Consider the following 21575-nt stretch of genomic DNA (forward strand, 5'->3'; position numbering starts at 1 on the left):
ATTTGGGTGCTCGCTCATCTCTATTATTGACCGTTTCCTATCAGTTTATCAAAGCACATCAGGACCTCCATCTAATCTGCACAACTACAAGAAGCCATCCTCTCCACCAGGGCCAATATTCCTGCAGAATGATTTCCATGCCTAGTGGAATCTATGCCAGGATGAACTGCTGCGGTTCAGAAGACGAAAGAGGTCCAACGTACCATGAGATGGGTGTCTCTAAGGTGTCCACTCAGTCTCTATTTGGTGGCTAACACTTTTTCGCACATAAAGCAAATTAGAAGCCCAAGGCGGATTTTGTTCCTTTAGGAAAGAGTCTGCAGCCCTATAACTTGAGTATGCTGAGTAATTGTAGTGTATGAGACTGGCAGGTCATGTGAAGATCTTTAGACTTTCCAGGGGTGATACACAGGGCTGTGTAATAAAATAAGGCTGGTTAATGTATTAACTTCAATCCCTCCTGTAGCACTAGAAGCATATTTGTCTGCAGACTGTAATATAACACATACAGTAGGTAGATCGGTAAGTCATCAGTCTCTGCAGCAGGTGAGGATGATGTGTATGATGGGTCATCACTGGACTCTCCAACAGCCTCTCGTCAAGGCAAACAAGGATTATACAAGTTGGATGTTAATGTATTTCAATCTTTGTTGCCTCTGAGACAAGAAGTGTCAGAGTTGTGTGGGGACAACCCTCCTCCACAGAAAATAAATGAACCAATTGTATATCCAGGTCTTAAAGCAGGGCTGTCCACTTATAAACTAACGATAGCCTCTGTGCAGGACAGGTTACCAATAGTAGATCAGCAGGGGTTTGCTGCAAGGGATCCCTGACGATCAATTGTTCTCTAGGCCAGTTCACTAATGCATTGAGCTAATTTCTGTAGGGAGAAGACAGCACCATTCCCACTGCAGTGGCCAGGCTTGGTATTGCAGTTCCCATTAAAGGGGTTGTCCGAGCATAAAAAACTTTTCGTAAATAGCTAGGCATGCTATAAAATAGCAAAAGAATCAACACTTCTGTCTGTTCTTACCCAAAAGCAGCAGAGCGGCTCCGTTGAATCTCCCGCTGTCAACATTGGCCAGAATTCAAATAACTACTGCAGCCTATCAGAGGCTGCGGCATCCCGTTCCGAACTCCTGGCATCACAGCGCCCAAGATGTTGAGAGCTGCTGCCAAGAGAACAGGAAATGATGCTGCTGACAGCGGGGGATTTACAGGAGCTGCTTTGTTGCTTCCAAGGAGGAAAAGCAGAGGTAAGTATTAATTCTTTTGTTGTTTTATAGCATGCCCAGTCGTTTAGAAAGCTATTTTTAATTTTTTTAATACTCTAATAACATCTTTAAAGTGAATGGGAACTTCATCTGTAATACCAACTTGGCCACTGCAGTGGGAACGGAGCTGTCTGCTTCCTGCAGAAATCAGCATGGATGCACTAGGCCGGCCATTGTTCTTGGGGAGATAAACCTCCACCTAAGAAGTCTAGCAGCAGCTTTCTATCCTCCCTACAATCAGTGGAAATGTATCCTTGGCCAAGTTAAGTTTTAATATGGGGGTATTGGGCAAGATAGCTGTTGGGCAAATGCGCTATCCAATGTGTATTGGCACCTAATGGGATCCTCTCATGTTTTACTCCCTTGACACACGAAATCCATGTCCGAACATTGTGTTGAGACCGGCGTACTGTACAACAGAAGTGGTGCTGAGCAGTAAGGGAGTTGTAAACATTGCAAGCTGACAAGCAACATGTGTCCCGGGAAAATCACTTGTCACGTTAATATCATTACTTTGTCAATGAGCGGGGGACACTTGAGCGTATCAGCTGCTCTAAGTACACAGCGCTCACGTCTTCATTATTTAGTAGCTCTTTTATTCTATGGCCAGAAGCCATTAACTTCCACATGGTGTTTGCCACCTTGCACCGTCTGTAAACTAGACACTTGGAGCCCCGTAGATAGTCCTGTGATTCATCAGCAGTGTCGGGTTATGGGATGCAGCCGAGATAATGCTGCAGACAGGACATCCACATAATAATGGTCAGTAGGGTAGAGACGCTGTTATCATCAGAACTGGGATTCGGTTATAGGGGTAAAAAAGCAGATATTGTCAGTATGGCTGGTCATAGATGGAAGAATGTATCGTATTGTTCAACGCAGTAAGTTAGGGCTTTCATATGCAATGCGGCACCTGCCATCTTGAAAAAATATGGAATTTTGCGATTCTGCATAAAAATAGAATCATGTGGTTCCTAGGGGGCGAGTCAATATAATTTAAATCCGTTGATCACTCAGTCCTATATGCAACCAACAATGGATATAATTGTGTCTATGGTGCCAAAACAATTGGGTACAGTCCCTACAAATTCATTTGATTGCTTTCAATGTAGTTTGCAACTTTTAACATTTGGTTGTGATCCTGTATTTGGCTGTAAAGGTTAACCCTTTCCAATCCAATTTGTATCCTTGTTTTCCCAGGGGGCTTACTCTTTTTCTGCTGTTATACAATGGCGCTATATGCTGGCTAAAGCCAGTACTGCATGAGGTGACATGCTGGATAGGCTCTGACAGCAGAGAGGCTGGCAATATACAGTAAGAGAACCCTGACGGGTGTCTTCCAACATCAGAGCTGTACAGCCTTAAATCATAATGTCTTCAGATGTCAGACAGTGGATTGAGAGGGTTAATTCACCTTTGCTAATGGGGAAATCATTTGAAATCCTTGCAAGCCAAACCAACAAGAGTCTGCAGCAGTGAGGTTGTCTCCAAAGAACAAAGCGACCATAGCAGCAGCGAGTCGGACGCCGCTCACATGGATTTGTGTTTTCTGGAACCAATGAGCATCCTGTCTGAGGCGTAAAAATAGGAAGCCAGTTGGCACTCAGCGTGAAGTGCTCTCCGAACAAGCAAGTGCTTCCCTCCAGAGTCATCGGTGGTCATTGAAAGACAAACAACTGTATGTTTACACCAACAATAACTTAACAACCAATGACTATTTTTTTTAGGAGAGCTGAAATGAAGCAACTGGCGACTTTTGTGGGGTTTTTTTTCTTTTTTTTTCCCTTCGGAAAAATGCAGTGCTGAGGTGTCCGCAAAAATGCATATTCATGTGTGTATCCGCCCAGAGGCACATCAACTCTTAAGGCTTGGTTGACATGAGGTGGACTTTCCGCACGGAAATTCCACCTACAATCTTAAGCCCGAGTCTTAACAGCAAAGGGGACGAGATTTCAAAAATCTCTTCCACACGCTGCGGACAAGCTGTGCTGAAACTGACATGCCGCGCGGAATTGAAAGCTACGGCATGTCAGTTGTAGCACTGTTTCCACTCTGGTCTCTCTTCTCTCTATGGGTAAAGATGGCTGTAGCAGAATAAGTCGCTTTCCAAACCCGCAGGACTTCAACTGCGGAACTCTTGCGGAATGTCCGTGCGATCCTGCTGCGGACATTCCATTGGATTTCCGCCCCATGTGAACCCAGCCGATAATAGTGCTGATTTTCTCCCAGTATGTTATTCCATGTACAGTGTATATAACATTTGTCTTATTGTTGCAATGAATAGTCTTATTTACTAAACAAATGGATAATCTGTATCTTCTGTACAAGTTGTCTTCCTACTAAATCTCCCGCAGGTGTTAAATATCCCATCATGGCAGTATTTGTGAAAATGACTAAGTTGCTGGCTATGCCACCTATGTTCCTATGAAGCTGGGAACGTCTGAGCGAGATGTTATTGTAAGGTTAGAGTATGCAAGTCTCGGGCATATCCCGCCCGTACACACATGTACACAAACGGAGTTACCATGGCATTGTCGTAAGGTCGTTGCACCAGTGTGTCTAACTCTACTTTTACAACACTTCTTCTTGTGGGTGAGACTCCGGAAAGTTGGCCTGTTGTCTCTGGCACTGGGCACAGCAGAAACCTGAATTACCAGTTACCAGTTCCTAGATGCCCACTGTTTCATCAGATGGCTTCATCTATAATTAACCCTTTTCTTGACCTAAATGTCAGGTTTGCAGTGTCCGGGTTTCCTACATGACTTTGTATAAAGTACTTTTCTATAATGAATTGGCATGAAAGTAGTTTCCTGCTTCTTTCCTCACATTAAGGCTGAACAATGCTTTTTTTATGTGCACATCGGCGTATTATACTGTACTTTTTGCACCTGCAAGGCATGTTCATTTGTGCGCCGCAAACAAAGACGCACCTTTTTTTTTGGGGGGGGGGGGGGGGGGGACTGAAATGCACAGGCAAAAAAACGCACATATGAATGAACAAAAAAACCGCACATATGAATGAACACATTGAAATCGATGGGTTCTATTCTTAGCGGATTGAACGTGTAAATTTTCCACACACACAAAACATCCATGTGAAGCCGACTTGACATATGCTACAGAGCTGTAAAACCATCTCAGACCATTTATAGTAATGCTGATCAATTAGCGGCAGGGGGCACTATGGCCCACCTCGTGTGATGCAGTCTCTGCACAAATCTCACATGAATATGAATGGGGTCATATACATGGCCCTTTTTGTACAAATAGTTATTTTTTTGTATTTGGAGTATATCCTGAGTGCTGGGCGCTTTCCATTGTTTGGTATATGCCAGCATCAGGGCTGAGGTGTGGTCCATGCCTGTGGAGCTGATCAATTGGATGCTTGTGTGTGCTAAAGTGTTTCTATCTATCTGATCTCCTGGTTTTGATCCATGCCTGTCCTGCTCAGCTTTCCTGGTTCCTCCTCTCCTGACCTCAACTTGCTTATTGACCCCGATTTCTCTGCCTGCCCCAACTCTCAGCCTGTTTGTCGACTATGTAAGGATTCCATCTCTTTTGACTTTGGTTGTGTTTCTGGACTACATCTCTATATACACCCTTTGGGGGATTATGGTAAAACCTGACCAAGTTTCATCAGCTGCTTCCTAAATGAGACTGTTTCTAGGATAGAAGTCCCAGTGGTGGGGTTTAAAGGGTGAAAACTGGGGATCCCCAAATTCAGGGCTCAGATTTAGCACTAAGTTAAATCAGTTTAGAGGCACAGCTGATCCACACCTGCTGTCATGCTAGTATACAGTTCCTATGCAGACATGTATGTGCACAGGGTGACATATGTAAGGCTGAAGCAGGTGTATGGTGTTATGGCATAGCAGTGACAGAGGCTATGCCATAACATAATAGCTTTTACTGAACAGCAATAATTTCAATCCATAGAAGGGCACTGTACTTGAATGTTGTATAGTGACACTTAGCATAACTTCTCTTAAAGCTACAGTAACCCATTACTTGTTATCCCAAAACTACATTTTTACCCCCTGGCATTTCACACCGCCACCTAATTTCCAATAGTTTGTCTCACCCGGGCGGTGGCAAGGGGCATGACTCTTGGGCCTTTTCTTATCATGCTCAACATTAGAGCTCAGTACATAGTGGTAGAGAGGCAATAATCCATAAGTGGGGAGCAGGGCACTGCTCACACCTCTTAGAAAACAAACCCTATGCATAGTCTAGTCCTGCAGTCATGTCTTATCTCCACTGTCACTGTTGTCCAATCTCTTTAACCTAAAGGGTAAAGGGTCTTTCATGGCCCAATTTTTGGGCACTAGCATTCACCAGAATGTACATTTGCCCTCTAATTGAGCTGTTTTGAAAAGGGCCAATGATCAGCTGATGAATGAACCAGCACTCGTTGATCTGATCAGCTCCTTTACGTGAATATAAAAATGCTCGCTGCTCGGCTGTACACCTACTTGTGTGAACGGGGAGATATCCAGCCAACCATTCTGATTTCTTTGGTGACCGTAATCATGTGTCATACCAGCAATTGTGAAAGACCTCTAAAGGTGCCCCTATTTTAACGCTTTGATTGGTGCTCATTACATCAGGGCGAGAATTGGCCCATATAAAAGGAAAGAGAAATGAGTCGTCATAGCAGAGTCCTAATTGTCTATATTAGAGATGAATAGAACTTGCCAGTACAATGGCTGCTTAGTCCTAGCTTGGCTTTAATGCTTGTGGTGGACTCTGCTTCTTGGGCTTGTCCTTGGATGGGTGGAGGGTAGATCCCTGAAGGTGGTGAACCGACCTGTGCCTTTGTTGGCTCACCCATGATGAATATGCTGCTGAACATTTCCACAGCAAATCTGCCAAAACACGCAGAAGCAAATACACACCAAATCAAAGGTGACAGACGGGGATCTCCTCACATTGCTCCTCTCATATGTCCTATGGGTGCTAGGCACTATAATACAGGCTTTGTTTCTGGGAGATTTTTTAGCCACTTGTGGGCATCACTAAACTCATGCTAACAAGTAACACATATATACACAGGCCGGTATTTAAACTGTAGTTTTACCCATTTTCTGGTGGTCTTCTTCCTTGGTTGCATCAATGGATGCATGTTAGGTACCTCGTTTTATGATATATTACATTATTATGATTACTGCACTTGTTGCTTTAACCATTCCAAGAAACCCTGTGTTTGTTTGTTTAAAGGATTGAAGGATTATCTGATTTATCAGAATAAGCTGCCATGTGTACATAAGGAATAACCTTCTTTCTGGCCATTATATGACTTGTGTTCTGCATTTGTCCCCATTTACTTCTCTGCAGGGTATATCTCTGATTCTCCATCCCCCCAGGACTAGTGTTAGAAGCTGCTGCTGTGTTATATAGACTGTACACAGAATTGCAGAGATTCCGGTCTCTGTCTTTTACGCACACAGACACAACCTCATCATATAGGAGTGTATAGGAAGATTTAGCAATGTGCATGTGTATAAATATGTGGTGATTCCCAATCATTGCTCTAAACACCTGTATAAAATGTCGGACATTGATTTGAAGGAATGCTGCCATCCAATAGGGGGTGCTGCAGAACTATTGTTCCATCTCCCTTATTTGCATATTACCCAGAGGAGCATCGATGGCCTGGTATTAGTGTATCTTGATGCCACTAGGAAGTCCTGGTGGAGCCAAGATTGACGGGGGCTGACGCTCCCTGTACCTGATTGGCTGCACAGCGGCCTGGGCTGCAGGTCCTGGCAGCCCACCAAGCAAAAGGAACAATCCCAAGGCCTTAATTTCATAAGCTGACATTGGCCTGGGGCTGCAACCACAATTCACTTAGATTTAACCCACAGCACACCTCAGGATTCTTCAAACCAATAGAGAAATGACTAATAAGTCCAAGGGATGCACGCCAACAGTTACGGGGTCAGAGCCTCCAGAGACCCCCCCCAAAAGATATCTCACAATCTCTCACAAACAGGTAGTGGCAGCATCCAGGGCGTAGTGCAAAAAATATTTTATTCCTCCAAAAACATGCTACGTTTCGACCCTCATGGGGTCTTTATAAGCTTGATAAAGACCCCATGAGGGTCGAAACGTAGCATGTTTTTGGAGGAATAAAATATTTTTTGCACTACGCCCTGGATGCTGCCACTACCTTTTTGTGAGAGACAGGGGCTGCAACCAGGCAGCCCCAGGTGCAAGGCTCTTCCCCATTGGCAACATACAAGGCGCCCCCCCCCCTTCCCCGCCAGCACCGAGGCCACAGTGCTGGGTAAAAAAGACAGTGTGACAGCCGGGCTGCAGTGTGTGAAGCAGCAGGCCAGGAAGCGGACAGAGCCACGGGGCACTCCGGTGTAGCCAGCGGCGGCATGTAGTGAGCAGGTAGCGGGGACTCAAGTGACAGACTGTGGATGGGATGGAGGACTCATCCGGCGGTCGGCCATGATGCTTCTGGTCTAACGGCCGGCCAGCACGCAAAACAGAGGCTCTGGATGGTATGGACGGCTCATCCGGCGGTCGGGAGGGATGCATGCCTGAGAAGCGCCGTGGAACCAAGCGGTGAGAGTCCATGCTGCAGCATCTGATTTGCTTGTTGCTGGCTATGCTGCCTTATCATCAGGCTTACTTTTCGTCTAAGCAGTACTTTCTTCAGTGCAGAGATTTTAAGGCTAAGTGGGTAAGTAATCCTCACCCTATGGCCCCCTATCCACAGGCGTTGTGAAGTCCCACGGTGAGTATCTGCCGCGGGAGACGCTGCCCGGGAGCAGGAGCCGCTGCCCGGGAGCAGGAGCTGGCAGACGACTGTGGAGAATCGCGGCAATTCGTAGCATGCTGCAAATTGCCAGCCGTGAGCAGAGAATCGCAATGATTCTCTACTCGTGACCACGGGGGCTGGTGCTTTCCATAGCAATGCTATGGAAAAGCTTCAGATGGTGTGATTCACCAGCGATGAAATCACGCCCGTGGACAGGAGGCCTAAGACAGCACAGCTGCCAACAAACTATGCACGCGCTGCTAGGACCTTGAAGTCTTGACCCAATCGGGAGCTGGAGGTGTGAGAGGGGCGTTCCTCCTGTCAAACCCCTAGCTTTCGGTGATCTCAAGATAAACTAATACCGGATGGCCTTATAAGTCTCCTCACTCACCTTCTTAGTGCTCTCCCTAAGGAGAAATGTTACCCCCTACTGACCTGTAAATAAGTAGCAACAGATATATCAGCATTCGTGTCTCTGTATAGGTGTCTCTCCCTCCCCCTCCTCGAACAGCAAGACATGGGGAAGGGAGACAAAACTATTGAGTGACTTGTCAGCACAAAAAATGTTAAGTAAAAAAAAAGGCCCATTTTGCAAATTATCACAATGGCTGTTGCATAAGCAAAAGTTGTTGTAAAAGTTAGGGTCGATTTTTAAAGTTTTTGGCTTTAATTATTTCTTTCAGGATAAAAGGAAGCTACAAGAAGAAATTGCTCAAAGACGCATTAAAATTGAGGAAGAGAAATTAAAACTCCACCATTTACAGGTACTATATACTAGAAAAGAATCCAATTTTTGTGTAACTCTTACTGGGTTTTTGATCAGTGCCATGTACAATTTACATTGTCTAGTTACAATCCTTAGAAATAACATCACCAGAGATTTAAAGGGCACCTGTTGTAAGTAAGAGACATTGATGGGTAATAGGAGGTTTGGGATGCAGACATATCCATTAACATGGTCTGCCTGTGTGATCTTCACATAAGATTTGACAGATATTTATTTCCCGGGAATATACAATGAATGACAGAAAGCAAATATTTTGTAAGTATATTGCAAAATTATATAGCTTTTTAATATATAAGGACTAATAACTAACGCTCAGTGAACCAAACCAGTAGAACCCTGTTACGGTTTGAACTTTGCTAAAAGTTCGATTTGGCATGAACGCAAACTGAGCTTTTAACAAAGTTCTACCTGAATTGGGGTTTGCTTAATACTAGACCTGTACACTGGTGTATAATACTATCTAAGAACCACCAAAGCCCCGTATAACACACTGAGTGCTATACAGGGCTTTATGGCTCTTCAGTGTGGGGGGTTTTGGTGAACTCCTAGTTTGATTGAAACTAGTTCAACCAAAACCGAACTTCAGCGAACCGGCTGAACCAAACTCTACAAAAGTTTACACCTCCCTACTAATATAATTATTGCTTAAACTGGAATAAACCTATTATGTTTTTGCTCTTTGACTGATCTGTATAATTATGGTTGTTTCCTTCCTTCACTTTCCCCTCCATTTTCCTCAGTATATGATAACTCTTAATTCCAAGCCAATTCCTTGTATGAGACATGAACTTTGACTTGATATTAACTTCTCTGGTAAATGGCATCATTCCCCTTTTAAGATAAACCTGCCTTCCTCCTTCTTCTGAGCTCTTCACCAATATAGATTACAGTACTTTGGAATCATTACAGAAGATTATATGACTGTTCACATAAGAAGACGGATTGGACTTATTCTATTCAGTAGAACAGGGTGAACAAAAGCATGCCTGCCTTGTACCCCAGTGTGACGATAAATATCCCGCAAGAACAGAGACATTCTTGCTGTGAGGAATGTGTTTGCTCTGAAGCACGTGCATTTGGTAAACAAGATGTGATGAAACTTCATTCCAAGGAACAATGCCTCAACCCTGAGTGAAGTACACTGCCAGCGTTAAGGTAGCATTACAAAGGGCGATTATCTCCTAAATCACTGGAACAGTGATACTTGGGCAATAATCATCCCTTGTGTACACGGCCATCGACAGGGCGCTGAGCGAGCAGTCGTTCACTTGTTGGAGTCGCTTGGTTTTTAGCTTGCCTATTGACCCTTGAGTGGAGGTGGGTGGACAGAATAGATCTCCAGTCCGTCCCACCTTGGTCTCATGTGAAAGCACCGGCGTGGTAGTATGTGGGACGGCTGTCAAGAACTTATGCACCTGACAGTTGTCCCATGTAAATGTGCCTTTTAGTAGCTGAGTTATGACCAATCTCCAACATTGTTTTTGGGAGTGGGTGTCAAAGTCCGTAATTCATGCGCATGGGCTATACATTCAAGAAGCAGTGAATGTTCACGATGTGTCCACGTGCAAGAAGAATTAAGCCAGAAAAGAATTAGAGTCTGGGTGATGAAACTTGATGGCTAAATTTAAAGCATATTTGCAGGCGGCATATACCAGAGGGGGAAATATTGATCTTGGGGATATGTAGCTTTCTTGCTCATGTCATTGGGGAACACAGCAAAGACCATGGGGATTCAGCTGCTGTACTGTGTCAGGAGGCAGGCAGACACAGCAACGTTCAGCCGGCACTGTGCACTGTGGAGAGGGGAGAGGGAGGAGTAGGTGCGCGCTGATGCAGGAGAAGCATGAAGTGACCGGAATCAGCTGCGCGCCAGCTCACTGAGCGGCACCCGGGGTCATGGAGCGGTTGGCGCCCTTATCTGAGGAATGCAACTTTATTTGAGGGACCGCTGCTGCCCGGACACTTCGACTTAAGTTGAAAACAGTGTTACTTAAGAGCAATGCTACTCAAGGGTTTACTGTATGTATGTCTCTTCTGCTAAAAAGAAAAAAAAAAGTTTTTGGTACGGTGTTAGCCAGTAGAACAAATGTGTTTGTTCTAAGTAATAGAAACAAAGTAATCTTATAGACATGATGCCTTTTTAATGGCTTACAAAAAAAGATGATGTTACAGCAAGCTTTCAAGACTACTTGTTTTTTTTCATCAGGCTCAAACATAATACACAGTCATCTATCTGTCTATCCTTCCTTCATGCAGCACTGTAAATGTTTTTTTCAACACTCTCTCTAGAAAAAAGCCTTGAGAGAAAAATGGCTGCTAGATGGACTGAGTGCGATGACACCTGTGGAACAAGAGGAGATGATAAAACAAAACCAAGACGACCAACAGCAGATCAAACTTCTGGAACTTAACATTGGAAGGTTGGTAAATTTGGCTGAATAGTTTTTTTTGTGTGTGTGTATGTAAATCATTGCCTACAGACCTGTATAAAGGGTCAAGCATTGATGTGAAGGATCGCTGCCATCCAATAGCTGGCGCTGATGGGGTATTGTTCCATCTCCCTTATTTGCATATTACCCAGGGGAGCATGGATGGCCTTATAAGCCTTCTCACTCACCTTCCTGGTGCTCTCACTCTAAGAAGTGATGTTACCCCTCCTGACTATTATATATAGATATATATATATATATATATATATATATATATATATCATTTTATATACAGTGAAATCAGTAAAAAAAAATATGTTTTCTAATGAATACAAGTATGGGATTGTTTGAGATGCAATGAGCTATGCCAAATGTTGTAATCATCACTTATGTTACCAGTGTGTTATCTATATGATTTAATTAGATATATAAACTATAACATATTGCTTTAGTGTTAACTCTCTGAGTGTGTACAGTTGAGAGTAAAGGTCATATTAAATCTGTAAGTGTAGAGATTCAGGAACTAGACATTCTGGGGTGTAAAAATATTGTCACTGGTTCCAAATCCCACAACTGCCATGTGGCCATATACATGGAGCCTTTTATGAAGGAATGAGATACTTGGACCAGAGCCTACACACAACTGTAATATCCACTAATGAAGATAAATCAGATGTACTGTAGGATAGAGCAAGTCTCATTTATTTTGGGGGATGCTTTAACCTTTGAGCATCATCAGAACTCATGATAACAAATGACATCATGCTCTCTGCTACATTCATTTACCGTGTCCAGTAATGCAACAATTCAGCATCCGTTTATATGATATATACTTGAAAACAGCCCTATGGGCTCACATATTTATAAAGGTATTAAATCTAAATAAATACAAAATTTTATATATATTTTTGAAATGTGTATAATATTGGAATAAATACAATTCTTGGCACTGTTACTGAATTGAATGATATAGCAGTGAAGAAGTCTAAGGCCCCCCACGTTCACGGACGTGATTTCGCCGGCGAATCATGCCGTCTGAAGCTTTCCATAGCATTGCTATGGAAAGCGCCGGCCCCCCGTGTCCACGAGTGGAGAATCATTGTGATTTTTCTGCTCGTGGCCGGCAATTCACAGCATGCTGAGAATTGCAGTGAATCTACGCGGTCAGCCTTTATGTCAGATAGGCTGACCGGTGGAGATTCGTCTGCCAGCTCCTGCTCCCGGGCGGCGGCTCCCACGGCGGAGATCTGCCGCGGAATACCGCAATGCCCGTGGACACGGGGCCTAAAAATAAAATTCTAAAAAATCTATGTACCTTTTCCACCTGCAGAATACATTTGGACATTGAGATTTTTTTTCTCACAATTTCACTTTAAAGATTATGCGGTGCCGATGTTTTTAACTAATACTCACCAGATAATTAATTTTTTTTTTTTTTCTAATCTGCTTTTATTTTCTGATTGCAGATTTTTTTTTTTATTCTGTCTGTACGTGATTGGGGGGGCTGCCATCTTGCTTTTGGTGCAAAGATATGCTTTGCAGCAGCTTTTAAAGATGGGTTTATAGTAGCCTTATGCGCCAATCACAAAGAAGCTTACTCAATTACCTTCTATGGAAGGCTGTCTTAGGAATGTTCTGTGACAGGTGCAGAGGTCATTTTGCAGGGAGAGGGAGGAGGTGAGCTGTGACATCCTCTGTGGTGCATCCTGTGTTAAGGCCCATTTAGACACAACGATTATCGCTCAAAAGATGTCGCTCAAGCGGCTTTTGAGCGATAATTGTTGCCATTTGCAGCCCAAGATGATCGCTCAAGATGAGCGATCATCTTGCGCTGCCAGCGGAGGATGCAGAAGACAAGCAGGGTGTCCCCGCTTGCCTTCTGTATCCCACTGTTTTCTGCACAGAGCGTCCGGCTGTTATACAGCCGAGCGCTCCTTGCTGGGTATGGAGAACACAGCTGGACCGCTCTGTTATTCATATTCAACTGTCATCAGGGAGCGGAATACAGCTGAAACAATAGTATCAGCTGTATCCCGCTGTGAATCTCTGATAAGACTTATCATTGTCTTTCAGCATGCTGAAAGATAACGATCAGCGACGGCATAACGAAAACTGCACGATGTCAGTGCAGTTACACACAACGATTATTGCTCAAAAGATGGCTTTTGAGCGAATTCTGAGCGACAATTGTAAATGGGCCTTTACCTATATAGGTGTTACTTTTCAAGAAATCCTGCTTGTGATTAGAATGCGATGACTGCTGAAGTTTTCTCTACAGAACAGGACCGGTCAAATTATTAGGCTAAGTGAATTAAATAGATCATTAAATTGAAAATTTAAAAAGGAATCACCAAAGTTCTTTAAAACTATGATTAACTTATTTTAAATATATTTCTTTAATATTTGTCTTTTTACAACCGGTCATTTTCTAACGACACCTTCCCCTTTAACATACAGTCACACTTATGAGCTTTAAATAGAAGCAATTACTTAGGACAATACCCTAATTGCTAATTATGTGCTAAGTAGATTTGCTAGCCAGGCTGCACTCATCTGATTAGAACGTGCCCTCGCTCTGACACCGGGCACCCATGACCAAGAAACGCTCATCCGCCACCTAATGTTATAGAATTATGTTGTAATGACACTTTTTCTCCAAAAATGTGAAGACCTGGGGGTCTGGCTGAGGCGGCTGAGAATCCACGGGTGACATGAGGATTTTGCTGCAGCTCTGGACATTTCGTGTCCTTTTATGCTTCATGTCATCCTGAAGCAACCTCTTCTTCAATAGAATGTTACAGCTTAAGTAGTTCTAGGAAAGTTCTCGGGATAACCAGGACTCGGTCAGACGGATTACGGTTATCGTTAGAGATATGAAAATATTTTTAAACGATCAATTTTTTTTTTTTTTTTGAACTTATGAAGAGCTTTTAGCCACTAAACATCCTGTTTTCATGACCACGCTTGGGTTTATTCATATCTGTGCCATGCTAGTCCATTGCTTGGCTCTTTTATAGGAGTGGAGCCACAGGTTCTGGCACATGCTGGACATGAACGGTACCTGGTGGAATGTAATGACTATAACTTTGGACTTCCGGTATGCCACCTGGCATTTTCCTGCCTATCACAGCTGCTGTAACATTTTGCCCAAGATTTTGTGCTGGAGGTTGCGGATGGAATCTCTGATGTGAAAAAATTCTCACCTGCAGTTTCCATCGTAGAAAACTGCTAAGGCTACTAGTATTGACTATTTCCTCAGGCCATATGCACAATAAATTTTCAGTCACGGTGGCTACAAAACACAATGTTTAAAAGCCAAGAGACCCACCAGTGTGTATCCTCGCTAGACTTTAAAATACAAAGGTAAAATCTTGTATAGAATGGTAGAGTTGGAAGGGACCTCCAGGGCAGAGGCGAAACTGGAAGCTTCTGGGCCCCAATGCAAAACCTGTAACCGGGCCCCCAACTGTAATGCTCTATTCATAGTACTGGGCTCCCTGTATGGAGAAGAGAGGCCTTATGGAGCCCCTAAGGCTCCTGGGCCCGTGTGCAACTGAATCCCCTATAGTTCCGCCAGTGCTCCAGGGTCATTGGGTCCAACCCCCTGCCCAGTACAGGATTTGCCAAATCATCCCAGAGAAATATTTGTCCAACATTTGTTTGAACACTTCCATTGAAGTAGAACTCACCACCTCCTGTGGTAACCTGTTCCGCTCATTGATCACCCTCTCTGTCAAAAAGTTTTTTTCTAATATCTAATTTGTCTCCTCCCTTTCAGTTTCATCCCATTGCTTCTAGTCTTTCCTTGTGTAAATGAGAATAGGCGTGATCCCTCTGCACTGTGACAGCCCTTCAGATATTTGTAGACAGCTATTAAGTCTCCTCTCAACCTTCTTTTTTGCAAGCTAAACATTCCCAGATCCTTTAGCCGTTCCTCATAGGATATGATTTGCAGACCGCTCACCATGTTGGTAACTTTTGGGGTGCCCAGAACTGGACACAGTATTCCAGATGAGGTCTGACTAAGGAAGAGTAGAGGGGGATAATTACCTCACGTGATCTAGACTCGATGCTTCTCTTAATACATCCCAGAATTGTGTTTGCCCTTTTGGTTGCTGCATTACATTGTTGACTCATGTTCAGGTCTATGATCAATTAGTATTCTCTGTGTCTCTCTCTGTCTCTCTCCCCCCAGTGTTAGTTATCCCTCCTAGCTTTGTGTTGTCGGCAAATTTGATCAGCTTCCCATCAGTTTCCTCATGCAGATCATTTATAAAAATATTGAACAACACTGGGCCCAGGACAGTACTTTCAATGAGTCTAATCTCACCAGCAGCACATTCTCCTCCCTCCTTCAACTTTCAACCTACCAGAGAGGTGTGTTTTAGCAATGGCTAATGTCTGGATTGTCTAGAGACTTGGTCTGTAGTAACAAGGTTGCAGGCAAAAGTCCTATTCAGATAGGCCAAGGTCAGAGCAAGCAGAGCTCAGGCAATATAGTTGACAGTCAAAATGTAAGAATGGATGGATTAGTTAGATGCCATTATGATTCAAGCTGGGAAATGCCAATAAATACAAAATGCAAGAAGACCATTTCAGATAAAGGATACCTTTTTAAAGACTACTTAAGTTAAAAGAAAGACTCCGTGAATGAGAACACTCTAGTACTTACAAACGACAAACTAATATCTCAAAAATGGTGAGAAAGGACATTGCAGAAGTTTTCATTTCGTAACCCTTTTGTAGGGTCAGGGCTCTGTATGTCTCGGTGGAGGATTGTGCCCCTTTTGATTTTGGCTTTTTCCATCTCCCCTTCAAAAGGCAAGATTAGCTGAAGACTGCTATACAGCTCATATGAAGTGAGCGCCTCCTATGACTGTGTGCAGGAAATCAGAATTTTGTTTCTGATGTTTTGCTGTTTTCCCAGTGGCTTGATGTCACCCCCCCCCCCCCCCCTCCCCCTTCTACATGGAGTTGATTTGCCATAATAGACAGCCCACGGACAAGGGAACTTCCCCCCCCCCCCCCCCCTAATCCTCTGAAAGATCAACTTGAAAACTCTATATGTTATGGTTATTCTTAAATTTTAAGGAAAATAGTCTTTAAAATAAGATGCAACTGTTGTGTTTTTGCCTGTGTGTGGATCTGAGATTTCTCTACAGTCGATGACCATGTCACGGGCGGTAAAGTGCGGTGACCTTTTCCGCTTCCATCACACTCGCTTCCATATCTTTTCATCTTACTGGTTTATAAACTCTTCAGTTGATGGACTGCAATGAGCGTTTTCCAGTGGAGGATAGCTTGCATTAAAGACTTCGAGGTGGGTAAACATCATCAGGGGTTTATGCTGGTGGCAGCAGTACTTGCAAAAAAAAAAAATGAAAAAACTCACATTAAGGACAAAAGAAGACTACAGACAATTGTATAGCAAGGTTACTGAACCGTACCAAGCCAGTGTAACGTGTAGTAAGCCTTGTAGTAAGCCCTATGTCCACATGACTACTGCAGCCATTAACTGGCACCGGCATTGGTGCCAGCTCATGCATGGCACAAGGCTGCTGAGACTAGTGACTGTCTGTACAGTGTATGGGCAACTCATGCCTGTAGAAAGTACCCAGAGGCCATGGAGACCACAAGAGTAGCGACGCTGGAGTGTCGCAGCATTTAACAGGTGATTTACCTTATTTAATTGGTTAGTATTTTATATTAATGTATTTCCTGTTGTTCCCAGAAAACCACTTTAATTAAATCTACTGTAATTCAATGTAAAACAAAACATGAAATTCATTTAAGAGTGCCAATACTTTCAAACCGGTCCTCCCCGAGTCATGCCAATGAGCAGTAAATAAATTTAACTGCAAAGCAAACGATCAATGTGTTATCTAACTCTACATATCAGCCCCATCATGAAACAAAGGTCAGCGTTTCTTCATATTAATAAATATGCAAATGTCTTTTGCTGATATTTGCATATGGAGGAATGTAATTGTGATTGGGCTGTTGAAAATGTAAATTATGCAATACATACAAAAGCCAATGGATACATTGGTATCCATACAATTCCACCAAGCCATAGAGCGGTCATCGGGCATCTGTTCCATGCAGTTCGCTTAATACTAGGAACTGGGGGTTCACTCCTACCCCGACAATAGGAGAATTTGAAATTGTTATCTCTATCAATATTTGTATGAAAAGATGTTAGCTATCCAAAAGGGTGAATTAAGACCCTCTTACACACAACAGTTACACTGTGCATCACACGCACCTGCAAAACATAGGACATGCGTGCACCATACGTCCATGGTGCGTGTCCCATTGTCACTGAGCACTGTGGCAGAGGAGTTCTTCATCTCTGCAGGGAGTCCCTTCATCACTGAACACTAACATAACTGTCACAGTGTTCAGTGACAAGGGGACTTCCCACAGGGAGTAAGGAGTCCCCTGCCCCAGCTGTCACAGCTGTGGCAGAGGATCACAAAGCTCTCCCATTGATTTCAATGGGGCTGCGGCCCGTTCATTGTTGGCTCGTTCACTAATTGTTCTGTTTAAACAGCACTCGTTCAGTCACTCATACAGCGAATGTGAACGAGCCAACGATGTATCTGCCTGTATAAATGGGCTGCCCGAGTGATATCAGGTGTAATTCGCTCCTTCAAGTGCCAAATCGGCCAAACTTAAACAGACCCTTAAGCCTCATGTCCCAGACGCGTGATCCGCGTCCCATAGGGATGCATTGGACACCCGCAGGTAGTTAAATGCCTGCAGATGTCATTTTCCCCTGAGGCATGGATTGCGTGTGCGGGAAATCACCCGCAGCATGCTCCATTTTAGTGCGGGGACAGCTCCTGCAGGCTTCTATTGGAGGCTATGGAAGCCGGCCGGATCCGCGTCACACCCGCAGCTGAATTCCTGCTCTCCGGCGCAGAGAAGCAGGAGTTAAAAAAAAAAAGTGCACATTTGCCGACCCGAAGAAAGAAGATCCGGCCGCGACAGAGGGAAGATCCGCAGCATCCGGACAGGTAAGTAATGCTTACTTTTTAGCCTCATGTCCGCGGGAAAGGAGGGATCCGCTGCGGGATTCTGCATGAGGGATCCGCTGCGGGATTCTGCATGAGGGATCCACTGTGGGATTCTGCATGAGGGATCCGCGGCGGGCCTGATTTTCCCAGTGGACATGAGGCCTTAGAGATATTGTTTAAAGAATCAGTAGTCTTAACATTTCTCTCCAGCCCTAACCTCTTTCCTTATCTGTAATAAAAGGGGAACTTGGTAAATGCTAAATCTGAATAAAAACTTTTTGGTTGAGAAATAGCGAATGGATCCCAACCTAGAATACAGTAGGCAGGGGCGTAACTATAGAGGATGCAGGGGATCCCGGGCCCAGTAGGTGACTGTGTTATCTAACACGACGTACAGAAAGTTATAATAAACCGATGGGAGAATGTACAGCCGGTGTGCAAGACTGGTGGGGAGATTCATTAGGAACGTCTTGATTTAGATCACATTGGATAGGCAGACGTTGGGTCCAGTTCATCAGTGTGGCATGCTGTGCGATAAATGTGGCACATCTTCCTACATATGTTGGACACTTTTTTTTTTTTTTTCTTTCCCTTTTAATACACTTTTTGGTCAACTTACTTTTCACTAATATTTAGTGCCTCTTAATAAACCTCCAACAGCCATCCCACCAACTATCTCTCTTTCACACATGGGTGATAGTCGTTCAGAGAATGGAGGCAGAGCGGCTGTAGATCTCTTCCGATTGCCCACCTCCAATCGCTGAAAGCAAGCAGTCATTCGAAGATGAATGGGCTTAGGTTACTAAATTATCTAATTTTCAACCGAGGCGCTATGAAAGAGTACGAAGGAGCGGGGAGCTGATCGTTTACTACTCCACCATGGTATTCAAGTGCATTGGCGTCCCGGGGACACAGATACAATTGAAAGTGGAGGTCGTCCGATAGTCACGGGGCGAATGTTGGCTACACTATATGCATGAGCGGATCATGTCACCAGTAGTTGTTGGCGTTCGTGCAGAACGTTTATACAGGCGGATCACCTCCTGAGTATCGCTCACTTCTTGCTCAGCGCTTCACATTCTATGTAACACACTGAGTGGGGAGCGTTTAGACGCAGCAAGAAGTGAGCGAACCAGTGATTATATTTATGCTGGTTGGAAATGGGTGACAAACAAGAAAAAAACGAATACGCCCGATTGCTTAGCGATTATCATGCGTTTTCGTTTGAATGATTTTGGCGCAATAATTGCCCCATCTAAATGGCCCTTAAGCCCTAGATGTTCGGCGATAGCGACACCCCAGCTTCTAATACTAATAAATTCCTAATGAGGAGTGAGATAAGCGAGCACGCCAGCATCCCTGATTTATCCTATACAGATAACCCTTCCATAATCCGGTGATTTAACAGACTGATTGCTTTTGTTCCTGGAGCTTATTTGAAGATTAATTGTCCGGTCTTCAAGATATGTAATCCTGAGCAACAAGTGTCTTCAATGTGGCAAGAATTGGATACACCTACGAACAGTAGTAAGAGTTAGCTTGAGTCTGCATCTTGGGATTCTGTAGCTTTTCATTGCCATAGTTATAGGGATCACTGTAAGCGTTGCATTGGGTTATCGCTCTCCGTAAGAGAAACATAATCTTGTAGATATGATACATTTTAATGGCGAACAAAAGAGATGATGCTACATCAGTTCCTTCATCAACCGGTATAACAAGCGCCATTATATTAGGGAATTGCTGTTTTCTGTGTGAAATTCTCTATTGTCTTACAGCGGCTACAAAGGTGGAGCGTCCCTTTAGTTACAGAAGGGATCAAAGGAAAGTTTTTGTTGGAGCTGACATAGAAGTAGAGAGCAGCAATAAGCCTTTACATTATTGATGATCCCTCTGCGTTGGCGGGTGTGTTCCTATAGACAATAGCACGTTGTGAGATGAACGCGACCTGAAAGGTGAAGCTGTTTGCATTGAACTAGTTACAATAGTCATGTTTTATCATGTGAAAGTTAGAAGAACGCTCTAGATATAAAAATACTGTAATAAAGTTGTGGTTTATCGGTGTCCTCAGGGAAGATGATTTTTTCCCCACTACTTTGCTATAAAGCTTTGAAGGGTTATGGATTACTTAGTCAGAAATTCCTGGTATTGTGATAAAATAGATTATACCAAAAAAAGTGGTGTTGTGTAGAGTACTGATGTAGTGACTTGGAGGAATACTAGACCACATTACCTGTCTTCTCTTGTGAATTGGGTGAGCTATATCCTCTTTTTACTCCCCATCATAAGTGGTGCCAGAGGTCTGTGCGTCCCCCCCCCCCCCCAAAGGAAATGCTGGCCAAGCCAAACATGCATGTTAGGGCCCATTCATGTCAGGTTTCTGTTTACATTTAGTGCATACACTGGGAAAGCTCCCAACATACACACTAAATGTGTTCATAGGGCTGTACTAGTCAGACAGAGGCCAAGTGTGTCTGCTTGACTTTTTTTGTCTATTCATCAGTAGATTATGCTATCCCATTCATTGGTGTCCCGTAAATAAATGTGTTTTTTTTCTTTTTCACATGGTAACCTATGGGTGATGGATGCTACTGTATGGCATCCTTCATGAGCAACTGTTAGAAAAACCCTGTCAGGTCCCCTAAGCTGGCCAGAGATATGATGACAAACGCATTGCTTTCAGTGAGGTGCAACTTGTACCAATCCATTTGGTGGTTCGGCAAATGTTACTTTTGAAAGTTTGCAGGGCTGGAGTAGAGATCAGGCCAATGAAGGTAATGTATACTCCCCACACCACCTTCTCTCTCCAGATGCTAATTGACAGGTCCTTCTGTCTAAGGGTATATTCACACAGGGGTTTTTGTTTTTTTGTCCCAAAAAATTGGCCTGGTTCCACTTGTGATTTACAGATTTTTTTAGAATGTATTTTTTTCCCATGTGAGTTCCATCTTTTTTGTGTGCTCTTTTTCAAACGCATATAAAAAAATGCTTTGATTCTTTCTTTTATTTATGGTTGCCATCGTTACATGGAGTGCAACGTATCAAGTGCAACCCATTTTTTTTTTAAATTGGTTGATTTTTGCATGAAAACTGCATGAATAGGTCATTTTTTTTTTTTTTAATCAAGGTGCACAAAAAAAGCCCATTTAATTTGGACTGATGCATAGAAAAAGACACCCGTGTGAATATACTCTTATGCCCCATTTCCACGGTATGACTGTCGGACAATGCCTGACACTCATCCCCGCATGTACCTGCTCCCGTGCTGCTGCACAGTAGGGAGTATCACTGGCTAGCAGT

At 43.6% G+C, this 21575-nt stretch overlaps 1 protein-coding gene across 1 annotated transcript in view; it reads left to right on the forward strand.

Moving 5' to 3' along the window:
• The window catches only part of PALMD (palmdelphin), a 46480-nt gene that overhangs the window by 9783 nt on the left and 15122 nt on the right, over nucleotides 1-21575 (forward strand). The window contains exons 2-3 of the mRNA XM_066597390.1: nucleotides 8727-8807; nucleotides 11120-11250. Of these exons, the coding sequence (XP_066453487.1) occupies nucleotides 8727-8807; nucleotides 11120-11250 (212 nt within the window). The remainder of the gene's footprint in view (nucleotides 1-8726; nucleotides 8808-11119; nucleotides 11251-21575) is intronic.

The sequence above is a fragment of the Eleutherodactylus coqui genome, chromosome 3 (assembly GCF_035609145.1).
Source record: "Eleutherodactylus coqui strain aEleCoq1 chromosome 3, aEleCoq1.hap1, whole genome shotgun sequence".
Lineage (NCBI taxonomy): Eukaryota > Metazoa > Chordata > Amphibia > Anura > Eleutherodactylidae > Eleutherodactylus > Eleutherodactylus coqui.